Source organism: Anastrepha obliqua, chromosome 5 (genome assembly GCF_027943255.1).
Source record: "Anastrepha obliqua isolate idAnaObli1 chromosome 5, idAnaObli1_1.0, whole genome shotgun sequence".
Classification (NCBI taxonomy): domain Eukaryota; kingdom Metazoa; phylum Arthropoda; class Insecta; order Diptera; family Tephritidae; genus Anastrepha; species Anastrepha obliqua.
Genome location: NC_072896.1, coordinates 24,626,830 through 24,645,774, shown reverse-complemented (window position 1 = coordinate 24,645,774; position 18,945 = coordinate 24,626,830). Strand labels below are relative to the sequence as shown.

Here is an 18,945-nt window from a genome sequence, read left to right as displayed (position 1 = left end):
GTCTTCCCAAGTCTGACGGCGCTGCTGGTATTGAGCAACGTTATTTTGCACAGCCGTAATAGTTTTGCGGGCATACTAAATTCAGGCATCGTGGCTATAGGCAGCTCCTTTTCGTGTTGTCGAATGCAACTTTAAAATCGACAAAAATAATGTGTGTGTCAATTCTTATCTCATGGGTCTTTTCCAAGATTTGGCATATTGTGAATATTTAGGCGATGGTAGACTTTCCAGGTCAAATTTGGATCAGCCTTCTTGAATATGGGAAAACCTATTGTGCTTAGAATTGTCTCATCTATTTTTCCTTTTTCAACAATCACATTATACACTTGTAGAAATTCCTGTGTGATATTTTTTAGTAATTCATATATTACTCGGTTCTGTCCGGGAGCTTTGTTTGTTTTGGTTTTTCTCACAACTTCTTCAATTGTATTGAATGCCTTTCGTTAATTCCGGTTGACAGAACTTAGCCTGGAAATATGATATATTCCAAACTCTGCCACTGAAATTCCCGCTCCCACTTGAAGGTAAGCTCTTCTTATTTCCCTTGCTAAATTCCACCATTATTTCTGTCAATTGTGGCAAATAACTTTTCGTTGTACTCTCTCCTTGCATTTTCGCGTAAGTTTTTATATTTTGGACTTATTCAGATAACCAGCGGTGTATGGTTCGACTTCAGCTTAGCAATTTATTTCTTGTAGTACTATCTTAAGACCATTAGTCCAAAGATAAAAGTTTTATTGGCAGAAACTAAAGAGTGCAGTAAATCTTAGGCGCCCGATTCTAATTTTGAAGAGTGGAGCCATTGTAAAAATTTATAAGTAAGACTAGCTGTACCCGACGCGCGTTGCTACGGCAACAACTAAAATAAATTTAAGAAAAATAACTGTAAATATAAATCAGTCCACAAATATTCAATTCATACTAAACCATTTTATTGATTTTGATTATTTCGAAAAAATTTTGACATTGCAAAGTTTAGTTTCAATTCGATGTTTATTGAAGTGCTGTGGGATTCACAATATTTCTTGTTTTTCTATCTGGTGCGTAGACGAATAAATCAGAAGGTTTTCCCACACGTGAGCAAGCCACATAGAGCTGTCCATGTGAGAAGCATGGATTCTTCAAATTTAATCCACACACTTGTAACGACTGTCCTTGTGCTTTGTTAATAGTCATTGCGAAAGCGAGTCGCACCGGAAACTGTAAGTGTTTGAATTCAAATGGCATATCTGTCGAATCCATTGGGATACGTGGCAACAGTACATCTTCACCTTTGAATTTTCCAGTCAAAGTTTTTGCCTCGATAACTTTGTTCATCATTTTCTTGACTGAGAGTCTGGTTCCGTTGCAAAGTCGTGGTGGATTTATGTTTCGAAAAAGAATGATGGGTTCGCCAATTTTCAATGTAAGAACGTGCGGCGGCATGCCTGGCAAATCAAGCGAATTCAAGAATTCAGTTGGATAGTTGACAACCTCGTCTTGAATCTCCACAGTATCGATGGACTTATATGTTGTCGTTTCACTGGGTATTCCATGCTGAATGGTGAAATTGATGGTATTGACATCGATGTTTTTGGTTGCTAATATAGCGCACGTACTTCTGTGATCTTACAGCAGTTTGCTGGCAGGGTGATACATTGTGTAGATTCATCAATTTCCATTCACCCATTTCCAATAGCCAATAATTGTTTTGCAAAATTTCCAGCCGATCCATCCCGTTATAGTTGTACATGCATGTTAGTGTTCAAAGTCAATTTCTGTAAATGACGCCATGAAACTTATGATTTAAGACATGCATTAAGTTCATGTTGAACGTGGTATAATGGGCAGTGTTTGTCGAAAATCACCAGACAAAAAAATGAGTGCGCCACCGAAGATCCGTCTGTTTCCTCCCAAATCCCGCAGTGTACGATCAAGCGCTTCCATTGTTTTCTTGTGAGAAATTCTACATTCATCCCATATGATAATTTGACACGTTTGGAGTACTTTTCACATTCCAGAGTTTTTGCTGATGTTGCATGTTGGTTTCCTCTGTGTAAAAATACATGGTCATACTAATTTTTATGACAATCGGTTGAACGGGGCAGAAGTTGCTACTCTGCAGCGCTCCCTGGTGGCGAGTGACATCAATGAGCATATTGTACGAACCTTCTCCATGGAAAAATACATATATATACCAATTTTTATAATAATCGGTCCAGTAGTTTTTATGTCCATCGATGACATACAGACAAATATTCATTTTTATATATAAGAAGATAAGACGGAGTGTCACATGCCTTATTCTGTAAAAAAGAAAATATAATATAAAAATCAAGCGGATGGATAATATAACTATATCTTAATTGCAGTGTTAAGTTTAAATCGATAATGTCCCATGTGTTTTGATATTTGCCCATAAATGACGAGCCTTATAGTTTTATTGTTATTATTATTGAATATGACACAATTTGCTGATACGCTAACGTAATAATTTGGTATGATATTTGTTTTCAGTTTATTGTTATATTGTTTTTGATTTTTGTGCTATTAACCAAGAATTTATGGTACCAAGCTGTTCCCTTTTTTTTTTTGTCTATCCATTTGTTACGTCATAGCCAGAAATGCTCTTACGGATGTCGCAATTTTGAAATCTATCAAACTTGATTATTGCCTAAATTACCGTGGTATTCCATGTTCGATTAGATTCAGGAAGAGTTGTAGGCCAAGGAAAAAAAAAAAAACGATAAGATTAGAGATGAGTGCATGAGTTGAGTACTTTTTAGTTGCAAGTTTACTTGAGAGAAAACGCTAATATGATGCGACTAACTGTCATTCATCAAAAATGAACCAGTCTGTGGCAACTCTGCATAAGGGATTAGGGGTAGTCAGAGGCCCGAAAAAATGATGATTTTCAATAATTTTTTTTGCTAGTCAATTGCTTTATTTTACAAAAATAAAAACATATCATTAATACATCATGTTTCGACTTAACTTTAGCAAAATTTCCAAAAAAAATTAATAATTGCAAAAGTCATCACAAGTCCTTGGAGATTCATCTAAAATCAATCGGACAGGAGAAATTAGTTTTATTAAAAGATACTCTTGTGGTTGAGCGAAGCTTTTGTCAAAACTAACAATATGACGGCTTCAGGAAATATATTTTCAAATTTTCCAGAAAAAAACCGACAATTAATTGTTTAAAAAAATCGAAATTTTGACAAAAAATCCTTCGATCAGGCACAAGATTATCTATTAATAAAACTAATTTATCTTGTCCGATAGATTTTAGATAATTATTATTGAAATCTACCAAGCGGTTTTTAAGTTACAGTGCCCACCAGTTCAAAAAACATAGTTCTTAGAGAAACGCCCTTTGTTAATTGTTGAATAACTCGAAAATTATTTGTTGGATTCACTTCAAATTTTCACACAATATTTTTAAGATATTTTACTTTAAAAAAATGCAAAAAATAAAATTTATTTTCAAAATTCTGACTACCCCTAACCCCATAATGCTAAAGTGGAGTGACGCTGCTTTTGTTATTTTCAAAAGAATGGACCAAAAAGAATTTTGTGTTTTCATTTTACGCTGCTTCTTGATGGGGAAAAAGTACCGTTCAACCGAAGCAATGGCTTGAAAAGTATTATGGGGTTTCCGCTCCATCAGAAACAACAATGAAACGATGGTTTGGGGATTTCAAATGATGCCAATGATCACCAATGGTGCCCAACGCAGTGAACGTCCAAATTAGGCGGAGACGGCAACACCAGAAAACATAAAATAAAATCCACAAAATCGTTTTGAATGATGGAAAAGTGAGGTTGCTTGAGTTAGCTGGCATCGTAAGGATATCAAAAGAACGCATTGACTTTATATTGCGCGAACATTTGACTATGAGAAAGCTCTGTTCAAAGTGGGTGCTGCATTTGCTCACTGCTGACCAAATACAAGAAGTTACAAGTCAATTAAAACAATGGCAAAACTAAATGAATTAAACTTCGAATTGTCCCCACATCCCAGCGACTATTGGCTGTTCGCAGACCTAAAAAAATTCTCGCTGGTAAGAAATTTCCCTCGAATGAAGAGGTTATCGTTGAAACTGAGACCTATTTTGAGGCAAGAGATAAATCATTCTACGAAAGTGGTATTAAAATGTAAGAGGGGCGCTGGAATGATTGCGATGTTCTTGATGGAAATTACGTTGATGAATAAAGCTAATTTTGAGACCAAAAAACGTGTTTTCTTTAAGTCGCTTTTCGCTTGAACAAATTTTGGAAATATTAAGAACATGTTTCGACAGTGCGGATTTCGCAGAATCATCACGGATGAAGCTCACCTTTATCGTGGCGGTAGTGTTAACAAAAATAATTGTTACATTTTGGGATCAAAAAATCTACAAGTCGTTTCAAAAATGAGCAAGAAGCTCCTGTTACAATCAGCGACGAGCGTTACAACGCCATGTAAACCGACTTTTCGTTTACCCAAATCGGAGACGATGACAAAGACGACTTTGAGTTTAAACAAGAGGCCAAGATTTAACTGCTCTTTCTAGTAAAAAAATAAAATTCAAAAATATGCTATTCATTCGTCTTCTATTTATAGCCGAATGGAATTCCAAACGCTAAATGCTCCTCTATTTTCAGCCACTTGTTGCGAATGATTGAGACTGGAAGTTTATGTTCTTCACAGGTGTTTTTCAACTACCGCTCAATCCACAACTGGATGATGTTAAGAAACGTATAAAAATGTTGGAAGAAACACGCGAACGCGCCCAAAAACGTATGCAACAGATTAAGCAGAAACAGCAAGAGCTGGAAAAACAGGGACATGAACTAAATCATGAGATAACTTCAAGTCTAAGACCAAAATGTGCTGAGCTGGAAACAGCTTTAAAACTCGCCGAACGAAACAGCAGAGAATTTGCAAAATACAAACAAAAACAAAGTGCTGCATTTGATGCTCAGCTGCAGGAACTCGATGACCGTCTGCAAAAGTTACAAGTGGAATGTAAGATCCTGCAAGATACAAAGCGTGAAAAGCAAATAGAATTGGTAGAATTGGAGAAGCAAAACGAAGAATTGATTGTACGCACTGAACATGAATACAAAGTGGCCGCCGATGGACGCGAGGCATTTCTCAATGACTATGAAAAGGCACTTGACCAATCAAATAAGTTATTAGTGGAGTTTGCTGAAGAGATTCAACAGCGCGAAATTGACTTGCAGCCAAATCGTTCAAAGCAATCGTGCAAATCGTTCAAAGAGTGCCGTACACCAACTCAAAAAACCACACCTTCGTAATCGAAAAAAACCGTCAGCATAACCTTAATTTTTGAGCGACTTTGGCGTGGTTTTTTGAGTTGATGTACGGCCCTCTTTGAACGATTTGCACCACTGGAAAACACGTGCACGCGATAGAGCAGAGTCCCCATAGGTTGTCTGCAACATTTTTATGGCGTCTGAAGCCGAAATTTTGTTGGAATAACAAAATTTCAAACAAATTCTTTGTACAACTTGAATTTCCATCGATAAATTCGAAGAACACACTCGAGCTTGACTTGTTTACAGTAGCACAGAAAACAAACGATGTGACATATCACGCTGAAATTTGCCATGTAAGCTTATAACAGTCCTACCAAAAAATAAAAAAATTATTTTTGCCATATGTCATCCGCGGACCGTTTTATTGATACCGTCTCGTTCATATTTGAGTAGAAGGTATATTAAAGCTAACATCAACCCTAACAAGCTTAGTATCTCACAACATGCGTACTGTAAAAGGAAATCCGCAGACACAGCACTCAACTCACTCGTTACAGAAGCCGAGAAGTCAATTTACAATAAGGAATACACACTGGTAGCCTTCGTTGATACTGAGGGCGCGTTTAATAACATCCTACCGGATACCATAATAAAGACACTGATTGATTTCGGGATCTCCGGGGCTCTGGTTGAGAGGGAAATTTCCTAGTACACTTTGTGAAATCATGCAAGATTTACTAAACATGGTTGAAAACTAGTCAAAAGCAAATGGGCTAAGCATCCACCCTAACAAAACTGAACTCATCTCATTTACTAGAAAATATAGAATTCCAAAAATAACTCCTCCGACTCTAGGTGTAACGGCACTGTCATTTAGTGATGAGGCCCTTTACTTAGGTCTAATACTAGACAGAAAACTAAGATGGAAGTCAAATGTCGAAGATAGAGTAAAAAGAGCGACAATAGCACTCTACTCTAGTAAACAGCCAATAGGACTAAGTTGGGGTCTTTCCCCATCTATCGTATATTGGCTCTGCACAGCAATTGTAAGACCAATCCTACCATACGGTATATTAGTATAGTGGCCGGCTTTAGATAAGTGGTACATCAAAAAAACCATGGTACATGCACAAAGAATGACCAGTCTTTGCATCTGCGGGGCCCTTAGAACTTCACCCACAGAGGCATTAAGCATTATGCTTAACCTATCACCAATAGAGCAATTCGACAAGCAAACAGCTGTCAAGACAGCTCTTATATTAAGAGAAATCGCCCTACTTAGGACGAACCAGAGTGAACACTCTTCAATTTTAGAAAAATTCCCCTGCATTCCTGTTACAACAGATTTCTGTAAAACCAAGGATATCAACTTAAATAAATCCTTCGTCACAGTATTTCCTTCCAAAGAGGAATGGGATTACGGGCATATTGTTAAAGAAAATGATGTAAACATCTATACAGATGGCTCAAAACTAAACAACAGAGTAGGTGGTGGATGATTGGAGTAGCCAATCATTTCGCCTACCTGATCATTGCAGTGTATTTCAGGCAGTCACTGTCATAAAAGAGGGTACGGTAATAAAGACGTGAGTATTATCCACAAATGAAGTCTTCATATAGCCGAACAGTCAAGCAGCGATGAAAGTGCTAGAATCTAAAACACACTCGTCAAAAACAGTTATAGAATGTTTTAAACTTCTAAATGACATATTTAAATACTACAAAATACACCTCATTTGGGTTCCAGGCCACAGGAATATAGCAGGGAACTACAAGGCAGATGAACTTTCTCGAACCGGTACAACGCTTGACCTCCAAATGGATAAGACGCTGATACCTATGCCTATAGCCACTTGTAAACTGCTTATATATAGATAAGGAAACCATCAGCAAGGTAAATAAATACATGTTGGGAAAACCTCTCAACATGCGAACTAAGCAGACAGACCGAAATGGAACAGCGGTCGATCAAACAGCTTGTTCAGATTTAACAGAGAAGCTATAAGAAAAATTATAGGGGTATTAACTGGTCATTGTCTAATAGGCAGCCACGCTAGAAGGTTGCGTCTCCCGTACTTCGATTTCTGTAGACGCTGTCTTAATACAGAAGAAGAGGAAACAGTCAGACACCTTTTAAGTGAGTGTGAAAGCTTAGCTACAAGGAGGCTCGGCACTCTTGATCGGCATTTTTAACTGATGTAGCGGACATAGAGCCTCTAAAACTAACGAAGCTCAGCTCGTTTATTACAGCTACCGGATGGTTCCAGTGGTATCACAATGGACCTATGAAAGGTCTAAGTGTGTTATTGGGACAGCCACCCCACCTACCTACCTAAGGGTAGTACTAACTTCACAGCCGTGAAATTTCGCCAGCAGCATGCATTTTATTTGCCGCGAAATGTTGTTAGCAACATTGGTTCCCAAATGAGAAGAAACGTCTGAATGAAAATTGAAGAAATGTAAGCAAGCGAATTTATGAGCATCGCTTTAGAATCAATTGGGAAATTTTGGAAAGAAAGGTGTTATTAAACACATTAATATACAGATATGTTGACACAAGAAAATATAAAGATTTACTTATACTCTTTGTAAATACGTTACGCTGTAAAAGGACGTATCTTCGGAGTATTCAAACTCAGGCATTTCACTCGTAAACGAACTGTCAGGTAGGTAGGTAGGTAGGTAGGTATAGAGGTTGTCGGGCTGTCCAATCTCCTCACTCTACATTGTCCTCATTGAACATTGTGGCTTTAATATATCTAACAAGACTTGTTATTTTTATATTGGCTACTTCTGCCAAGTTATTCAGGGAACTTTCTCGTAAAATATTGAACCTTCTTCTATCCAAAGCCATGCACCCGCATAGAAAGTGTTCTATAGCCTCGTCTTCTTCAATGTCGTTACAGCTCCTGCAATAGTCGTTATAGGGCGCTCCCAGTATACTGGCATACCTGACAATAAGGCAATCCCCTGTTAGGACCCCGAGAAGGTTTCTCATGTTTTTCCTGTTTAGTTTCAACAGTCGGTATGTGCGGCCTGTGTTCCATTTCGGCCACGTCATTCTACTTGTTGCACAGGTCAGAGACTGAGACCATAGCCTGTTGACGGCTCTGATAGTGTGTTTGTCTATAGGCATTTTACAAGTTGCTAAAGGTATAGGTATTTTCGCTTTGTCTGGTTGGATCGGTAATGTGGTACCCAATCTCGCTAGTTCATCTGCTTTGCTGGTGCCTTCTATGTATGTCTCTATGACCCGGCACTCAGAGCAGGTTTATTACAAAGTACTGTGACAGTTCTGTCAAAACATCGATACATTCTTTTGCTGTCTTCGAGTTAATATTAGGCGATTTTAAAGCTTTCAGGACCGATTGGCTATCTGAATATATGTTTATATCTCTTGTGGTGAGGGCACTTTTACTTAGGGTTAGCAGGCCTTCCCTGATAGCCAGAATTTCAGCTGGAATTACACTACAGTGATCCGGTAACCGGAATGGGATGTTGGCATTCATTCCTTCAGAATGAAGGCCTCCGTCTACTTGATCATTTAGCTTGGAACCATCAGTATATATGCTGCTTCCGCTTCTATTGCCCATTACCCCATTGTCCCAATCTTCGCTCGTTGGAAAAGTTGTGGTAAAGAATGTGTTTAAATGCAACTTTACTGAGCTACAAAAGTCTGTCGTTTGATGTAGGAAGGGATATTCGTCTAGTATTCTTGCGTGACCCCTTCTGTTAGCTGCTAAGTTAGAAGCTTCTCTTAACCTAAGTTCCGATTTCGCCGCCAGCTGTTTGCTGTAGGCCTCAATCGGTAATAAGTGCAGCATGACATTCATCGTTGCCGTGGGAGTAGTTTTTAGTGCCCCACTTATGCAGAGACTAGCACCCATTTGAATACTTTCTAGGCGTTTTACTCTTGTTCTTTTGTCAAGTGTTGGCCATCAGACTAAGATACCGTCAGTTTTTGCTCAATCTTAAAAGACTAGTTGCTAGCATCATGTTGCTGGCATGTTGCTCGATGTTTCCACGGTATTAGCTGAGTACACATGAGATACATACCTATGTCGTGAAAAACATATGAAATTCCACGCACATTTCATGGCAATACAATTTCACGTGAAACGCAAACATAGTACTAATGCTAAAGAGATGAAATAAGATAAGCCTTCATAAGCAAATCAATCGATTAAAGTATAAGTACATAGATTCTACTGGGGGCGCAGACAACAGCGCTCAAACTTCATACTGACGATTGCTCGAATAATTTAGCAACAGTCCAACTACTTGATGCTTATCAGTTAACACCTGGTAACATATTCACACCTTTTCTGATAGTAGTATCGATTGACGAGAGAAAGAATGTTAAACACAACCTGGTCAAATGATCAGATATCTCTTTTCACACTTGGAACTACCAACTCTGTGCCGAAAAGTGAAACTAAATTCACCTTTTTCTTTCTCGATTATCAGCTTCTCAATCGAATTCTGTACAAATAATGTACAAATTGCACTGATTGTGGATACTTTTATCGAAAAATAAAAGGCAAGGCAAATTGAAATGAAAATTAAGTATTTTTTCAAAAGTCAGATAATGGCTCGAAAATTTCTTAAATATCCATTAAAATTTATACTTATCTAAAGAAAAGTTTTTTTTGTTTTGGATTATGACACTCTTACAAGTAAATGAGCGATATCAGAATACATATGTACAAATGTATATAATTAGCGATGTAGATATTCTTCAATTGGAGCAATTACCTCTTTTACTGATGGCGCATTGCTCGCTAATTACGCACCAAATATTTATCAATCTGATAAAGGTAAGTTTCGCAAAAAATGTGAAATTAAAAATTACAAAAACAATCACTAAAAAGAAGAGCCATAATGTCCCATATAGACACTGAAAAAAATATTTGTTTTTTAATAAAATAAGCAGTGCATTGACCCTGCACAAAAGAGGCATCGTATGCAATTTCACCAGACTTCTTGAGGACCTGGACTTCGCCGATGACATCTGCCTGCTCTCTCATAAATTCACTAACGTGCAAGCGAAGGCGGGCAGACTAGTCACGCTGTCACGCACTATCGGACTGGAGGCCAACATCGCCAAGACCAAGGCTATGAGAGTCAGCCACAATAAAGCAAGACCTTTAATGATTGACGGGTGCCTGGTGGAATTTATCGAAAACTTCTGCTACCTCGGATGCACTATCACGATATACGGCGGAGCAGAGGAAGATGTCAACTGCAGGCTAAACAAAGCAACGGCAGCGTTCGGGCGAATGCATAGAATATGAGCGAGTTCGCAAATCTCCAGGCGCACTAAACTGCGAATATTCAGCCCATGTGTGAAGTCTGTATTGCTGTACGGAAGTGAAACATGGCTGGTCTCTAACACCATCACACGGAGGCTACAACCTTCCGTCAACAAGTGCCTCCGAATCATCTGAAGAACATTCAGCAACGACGCACTATGGAGAGCAACGAATGAGGAGCCCATCTTATGGCAAATTAAATGCAGAAAATGGCGATGGATGGGTCGCATGCTTAGAAAACCACCAGATAGCATCACGAGAATGGAACTGGACTGCACGGGAGTAGAGCTCGCGGTCGGCGAAAGATCACTTGGCGAAGGTCGCTGTTGCGCTAACTAGCAGATCTCATGGGACGGCGCAAAACCAACAGTCCAGAACGGGGTACGTTGGAAGGGTCTTGCCGATGCTTCCGAGCGGAGTGAACAAGAATATAAAAAAAAAAGTTTACCTTTTGGGATAAGCGAAGAAAACGAACTTATTAATAAAACATGTGTACGGATTCATTTCGGATTTTTATTGTGAAAATTTAATAATTTTCATGGGCATAAAAATAGATATATGGGACAAAACTAATATTAAATTAAATCTTAAGAAAACAATCTAAAAGAAATTTAATAGCTTGTACGGTAGATGCCTATGAAATGAGACTTTTTTTTCAATTTCAAACGTTTATTAACAAAAAATGGTTACAAATTTAATCTTCAAAATAATAGCCATCGCTAGCGACACATTTTTCCCATCTCTCAGGCAATTTGCTTGTAATGACTGAAGGACACTAAGTTGCGGAAGCAGTGAGTCTACCCAGGACTGTCATACTAAGAAAGAAGAAGAAGAAGAAGGACACTAAGGTCGATTACTCCCCATTCCTCTTGAATATCTTTTTCAAGGTGCAACAGGCTATTAAACTGGCGTCCACCTTTATAAACTTGCTTGCCAAGAATGCTACAGAGCCTTTTCATTTCATTCAGGTCTGGACTAACTGCGGGCCACTCGAGCACAGGAGTATTTTTTGACGCGAACAATTTCATTGTACGTGGATTGTCCTGCTGATATGTCCAAGAAATCACCGTGAAATTCTTCGCCAACGTCATTTTCAGCGTTCAAAATAAAACAAATTTGAGTCATGCCAAAGCCGGTAGTTAAAAGCACCCCAGGTCATGAAAAAGTCACCGTGGAAGTTTCGGTGGGTGACGCGAATATCTCTCCAATACTTCTGACACCCAACAGACCCAACGAGAGTAAATTTTGCCATTGGATCATCATTAATCATCCCAGAGCTTCTGATTATCGGCGAATTCGCGTATAGCTGCTTTGGGGATTCGGTTTAGCCAGTGATGCTTTCCATTTCAATTCAACCGGGCTATTCGGGTCATGTTCTTCGATTTCGATGTAACTCAAATATGTTGCTCTCTGGCCAAAATAATGAGACACGTATTTTTTTGTTCGCCCGAAAAAATTATTATATTTTTCAAGATTTATGGGCAATTTTGTTCTTCGGCTCAAAATCGATTTTTTTTCATTAATAAGAATTTTTTTTTAAATGCTCATAACTTAATTAAAAATGAACCAATTTTAATGATTCTGGATTCAAAATGATTGTCATTACTTTCACGAACGACTTCATATAGAAACAATTGCAAAACAGTAGTTGAAATTTTTTTTATTTTCCTAAAAACAAAGAGAGCGAAACAGGTTTTTTACTCAAAGATTCATTACTCAAAAAGAACTCATTTTAGCTACTCGGCATTCAGCTCAATTGAAGTTTGAGGTGCCCTCTTGATTTGGAAAAAGTTATAAAAAAAAACAAAATACACTTTTTGAAATATTGAATTTCGAAAAAATTTCAATTTTTTTTATTTTTTGCTAAATAAAAAATTTTCAACTACTTTTTTGCAATTGTTTCTACAGTAAGTCGCTCGTGTAAGTAATGACGATCATTTTGAATCGGAATTTTTAAAATAGGTTCATTTTTGACTAAGTTATGGGTATTTAAAAAAAAAAATTTCTTATATAATTAAAAAAAATCGATTTTGAGCCGAAAAACAAAATTGCCGATAACTCTTGAAAAAATTTTTTTTCGGGCGAACAAAAAAATACGTGTCTCATTATTTTGACTAGAGAGCAACATATTTGAGTTACATCGAAATCGAAGAACATGACCCGAATAGCCCGGTTGAATTGAAATGGAAAGCATCCAGTCTATTTTGATATTTTAAGTTCGAATCAAAATTTCCTCTATACTTTTCGTGAAATTGGGAGATAGTCCACATCTAATTTGATTAGGGCTAATATTTTTATTGACAGCCAACTGTCTTATCTCTCTCGTACATTAATCGTCCGTCTTAGGCTTTGGACCATTTCTTTTAATTTTTCTCTATCAATCAGGATATGGGCCGATGATTCTTCCACCCCACAGGCTGCACCAAACGGTTGTTTTCAATAGATGCAATGGCTGCTCTTGAAGGCTTCGGGTTGCTCTTCAGCCCAAATATGGCAAAAATAGACTTCATCGCTAATCAAAATTCGAGTCCTAAAATGTGCACCTTCGACGCTTTGAAGGATCAGTAGCCTTCAAATCTTGGAATAGCTGTATTTTACACGCTTTCAAACCAAGATCTTTACGTAAAATCGCCCGAGTAGTGCCATAAGATTGGCCAAGTTGTTGAGGTCGGCGCCGAATCGATTCTTCTTAGTCTTGGGCAAAACTCTCATTTACAGCCGCAATATGCTCTTCACCTCGGGCTGCACGTGATCTAATCGGTCGAATGTCCGCCAATAATGTAAAATTATTCTCAATTTTGCCAATCGTTTGCTAAATCGTTTGCGTTCATTAGGAGGGTTATGTAGCCCATGAGTTGACCTGAGCGCGCAATGAATTCTTTTCGCAGAGCGTCGATTTTCATTGTTGAGGCGTACATCTTTCCATGATAAAATGTTAATGAATATTGAAAAAAATTATGTATTTAGTTTGACAGTAGTCACACGTGATTTGTCAGAAAAGCCCTATTGGAAAAAGTACCTCCAATGGGATCACCCTTTCTAGACATTATAAGGCAATTCAAGCAAAAATTATGCAGCTATTTGAAAAAAAAAGTATGGAGTTGGTTTCTCCCATATAGCTGCTTCGCTTAGTGTACACAACTGCATATATGCATAGGTATGAGTGTATACATACATACACATATACATGCATATAAAACCTTATTTATAAGGCAAATGTGCAAGTGTACTTTTTGTGGCTTCTATAGGGCCGTTGTAATTAAGAATTAAAAACAAAAACGAATAAAAAAAGGTTGGGTATTTCTATTTCACTGAATAATCTTGATTGACACATCGTGCAGGGGATGAATTAAAATGTGAAAATAATACCTACAATATTTAGCAACGACTCAATTAAAAGTTTTTGCAATAAAATTATAGGTGATTTACCTAAAACTTAATTGCTCGCTATAGCTTCTGCTAAACATTAAATCTACATTCTACTAATCAGCTGTAAATATTTACGTGAGCATTATAATTTAATTTTTTGAAAAACAGACACTGCTGTCACTTATCTAACTACTTAGTTGGGGCCAAATGCGATATGAAATGCGGTGAAATGTGTGTGCACGAAAGGGTGCCGGTTGGTTAAAGGGTCTAAGTGGCATTATTTCGCGCTTGTAGACACGAACTTTTATGAATACTTTTTTAAATTGCAACTAGAAGTAATACTGAATGTTTTTTTAAATGACAGATTGCATGTAATAAATGAAGTTAAAAACAAAATTTGCAACAAATATAAATACAGCGGGCGTAAATATCTCACAGAAATAAGTATATGTGCAAAGTTTTTTATATCGATATCTTTGTTGATAGTAACGGTACATTTTTGTTTGGTATGCCAAAGTCTGCATTTGCAGTCCAACTTAACTATTCGGTTGCAAAATTCTTCTTTAGTTATTATTCTTAGTACCCTTATTACAAATTTTTGTTGCGAGATTTGGTGTTCATATGAAATAAGTATATGTGCAATCAGAGATCAGTATTGATTTGGCACGCATAGAGAGCAAGTTATAAAAAAATTTTGTGTTATTTGCATTGGCATCCTAAAAAAAAATGTAAGTAAAATATATTACTTATTTTGAACAAAGAATAATTGAATTATTGACGGGTTAATCTGTAGAATTCCACGTGGAATACATTTATCCGATGAAGAGCGTGGTCTCATTGAAAGGCTAAGCGAAAATGGCAAAAGTATTGATGAAATTGCTGCTAGAGTAAATCGGCAACGGAATACCATCAGCAACTTTCTTAAAAATTCAGAAACATATGGGCAACTCAAACGAAGCGGCAGATCAACTAACATCGACAGCAGATGCAAACGAGAAATTCGTCGTCTGGCTGCTCAAAAAGAAATGTCTTGCAAAAAAATCAAACACCATTTAAGTCTTAAGGTCACCGATAGACGAATACATCAAATTTTGGTTGATGACGGAACACTTAAATATTGTTTGCGGGAGCCGATACCAAGACTATTATATACTCCGACTCCGAACGTCAGATATTTTTATGAGGAGCTTTTTCATGGCAGAAATACACTCGGAGGTTTGCCATTGCTTGCCGAGGGGCGACCGCTGTTAAAAAATGTTTTTTTTTTCTTAATTTTGGTGTTTCACCGAGATTCGAACCGACGTTCTCTCTGTAAATTGCGAATAGTAGTCACGCACCAACCCATTCGGCTACGGCGGCCGCCGAAAAAATTAGCACGCCACATTAAGGCTCGTTTAGCATTTGCCGGAAACTATAAATTTTGCACTAACGAATTCCGAAAGGTTGTATTTTCGGACGAAAAAAAGTTCAACTTAGCTGGTCCAGATGGCTGCCAGAAATATTGGCGAGACCTTAGGCAACCACGGCAAACGCGTCATAAGCGGATCCACGGTGTCTGGTCTTTGATGATTTGGGCCGTTTTCGGAGATGGTGGAAAGTCTCCAATTTGTTTTATTCCGACAAGAACCAACGCAGAATTCTATGATGAAATATTAGAGGATGTTCTCATTGAATTTGCGGGAAACATATACGGAGACGACTGGGCTTTCCAGCAAGACATCGCCCCAATCCATACGGCTCGTTTAACTAAGGCCTTCCTATCGTCAAGAAAATTTTCAGTTCAGGATTGGCCAGCACTAAGTCCTGATTTTAAACCAATTGAGGACCTCTGGGGAAAATTGTCGGCCCGTATTTATAAAAATGGTCGGTAGTGTGAGACAATCAAAGACCTGAAAGATGATTTAGTGGAAGAGTGGGATAAGATAGGTGCTTCCACTCTTCAAAACTTGGCAGACTCTAAACCTAAGCATATAAATGATGTTCTTTCGCAAAACGAAAAACATATTAATTATTAGAAAATCGTAAGTTATAGAAGCGTTGAAAAAAAGTGTAAAGAAAGACCAATGCACATAAGCTTATTTCATATGAAGTTACTTTAATTTCTTTTTTAATTTAATAAGTTTACTCAAGTTGAACTTTTGTTGTACAATTTTTTTTCCTATTTTTCCTAAATATATATTATATTAAAATTATTGGTTGAACCTTTCTCCTGCTTCTTTATAGTTTTTCCTTTGAAAATGCCCTTGCATATATACTTATTTCTGTGAGTATTACAACACCTAAAAACTTCATACTTCAACTTTTTTATATGCGAATGTTTGGATAATTTTGAGTTTAATTAATTTTTCATGAATGCTTCTTTACATTGGTTGAGCTGTTAGTAAAAAAAACGTTGAAATAAATATTCTTTATAAATATAAATATTTTTAGTTGAAGTTAGAAATATGCATATTTCATATATGTATACAGGGTGCATACGGTAGTTGAGGTCATGCATAGATGTGGCTATAACTTCTTGAAGCCATTACTTTTCATTTTGCATTTTTCAGATAAGACTGGAAGGACTACAACTTAGCTCAATAAATGAAGAGGCTTACAAGGTTAAGTCCAAAAACAACAAGACTGAGCTAAAATAGAAACGACAGGAGCTTTGTTCTGATAACTTCAGGTTTATTTATTGAAAATAGTCCCCTCTGATCTCGATACACTGTTTTGCGCAATCTAAAAGCTTTTCTAAAAAGTGTTTCAGGTCATTTCATGACCAAACGCAATTTTCCAAATAGGTAGTAGTCGCTAAGGGTGCCATATCAGGTGAATACGGTGAGTGTGATTTCTAGTCAAAAACTCAGTCACAATAATGGGTCGATGAGATGGTACATTTCGTGCAATAAGCGCCGAATGCTTCAAAACGCCAAGATGGAAAATTGCATTGAGGGTTTGGCCCATTGGCACGAACTCCTTGTGCACAATTCGCTTGGAATCGTAAAAACAAATGAGTATCGATTTGATTTTTGACTTCTCCAAACGCGATTCTTTGGGTGGTGGCTCGCCTGAGGCCTTCCATTCGGCACTTTGATGCTAAGTTTCAGCTTCATGTTAGAAACATTACGTTTCATCACCAGTTACAATGTTGTAAAGGAAGTTCTCGACTTTTCCCGCTTCTTCAGTGAAGTATTTCGAATGTTGAATTCTGAGCAATTTCTGATCCTCAAGTAACTTGTGCGGAGTGAGACGTGCACAGACCTTTCGTGATTCCAAATGATCAGTTAAAATGCGATAAATCGATTTTAGAGATATTCAACTCCACTTCCATGAACTTCAACGATGTTTTCGGTTCAGTTTTGATAAATTTACGAACAATTTCGATGGAGGTTTCTGGCGGTCCGTATATTCACCGCCATTTATGTCCTCACTACCATCTCTGAAATGTGTAAACCCATCATGAACTCTGGCAGAGATAGACAATCATCGCCATCAACTTTTTTCATCAATTCAAATGTTTCGGTAAACGTTTTACCGATTTTAAAACAAAATTTGATATTAGCTCTTTGTTCGAAACTCATTTTTGTACCGATGACTCAAACATACTGACACTTTGGACGCAATAACTTCGCTTCCACTGAACCGAAGCCAAGCTTTCACTGGAAGACAGCTAGGGATATAACTTCCAACGCTCTAACTCATTAAAAAGATAGCGCCATCAAAAACATTTTTATGACGCCAGTCTTGTTTATTTTAGACTTCACCTTGTAAAGTTCGCCGTGAATTGGAAGTATCGGTCGGCGTTGCAAAATCTGTTACAATAAATACGAATCGAAAGTAGGCCAGTTTAAAGTTCCTTTAAATATTGCGTTTAGGTCTTCCTGCAATGACGCAGTCGTTTCATCGATAGTACTTCGAGGTGAAGTGTTAGCAATAATTTGATAAGATATCACTGCCCTGCTGGTTCTCGAGTATATTCAGGCAATTCAAAATGAACTGTTTATTTCGCACTAACCAAATATTAAATTCAATTAAAATTCTTGCGAAAAATTCTTCATAAAGCCGGTAAATATAGGGTTTTTCAATAGGTGCGCTTAAACTTTTTTCCGATAGGGAGGGCGATCGACGCAATATTTTTTATTTTTCGCTTGTCATTTGTAAACTTCATTAGTATGCATTTCATCATGGAATGCTACACACTTGAGCAACGATTGCAAATCGTACAAATTTTTTATGAAAATAATCGTTCTGTTGCTGCTACTTTAAGAGCATTACGGCCATTTTACGGTCCATTTAACAAGCCGTCCCGTTTTGGGGTTATGTGAAGTCATTGGTCTACAGTACCAAGCCGGCGACGATTTGTGAGCTCAGAGCCAAATTGAACGCGAAATTGCTGGAATTTCGGCCGATTTATGTAAAAGAGTGGTCGAAAATTGGGTTCAACGATTGGACTTCGTAAAACGTGCACGCGGTGGTCATGCAAAAGAAATCGAATTTCATACTTAAATGTTTATGTTCAAACTCGATAATAATAAAAAAATTAGTTAAAAAAATCAAACCGTTTGTGTTTTATTCAAAAAAGTTCAAAAGTTGAAGCGCTCTTACTGAAAAACCCTATACAATTCACGTTTTGGCGCACGATGTTTGTCTATACTTATAATCCTTCCTCAAATTCAATAATAATATATGTATGTAGTTGAAAGACTCAAATAAAAACACCCTTTATATAGGTATGAACTTTCTTAGTAATAATTTCACCACCTATGTGGTACACAATTTTCTTTATCTCTAAATAAATACCAGTGACGTGTGATTAATTATAATTAACAATGTACAAATGTTCATACATATATACAAACACACATACATACATATATAGACTTATTTACACATTTTTTTCCAGGCCTCGACCGAGGAAATTCGCGTGCTAGCTGCTCGATTGTGCCGCGAATACTTGACTGGCCGCTGGAAAACGATCAACCAGGCTGATATAATTGTCAAAAAGATCAAGTAAGCTATCGACTTAACCTTCATACTT

At 37.4% G+C, this 18,945-nt stretch overlaps 1 protein-coding gene across 1 annotated transcript in view; it reads left to right on the top strand.

Annotated features, from left to right (window-relative positions):
* Nucleotides 1-18,945, top strand: part of LOC129248308 (choline/ethanolamine kinase) — a 39,953-nt gene that overhangs the window by 10,723 nt on the left and 10,285 nt on the right. The window contains exon 2 of the mRNA XM_054887806.1: nt 18,811-18,917. Within this exon, the coding sequence (XP_054743781.1) occupies nt 18,811-18,917 (107 nt within the window). The remainder of the gene's footprint in view (nt 1-18,810; nt 18,918-18,945) is intronic.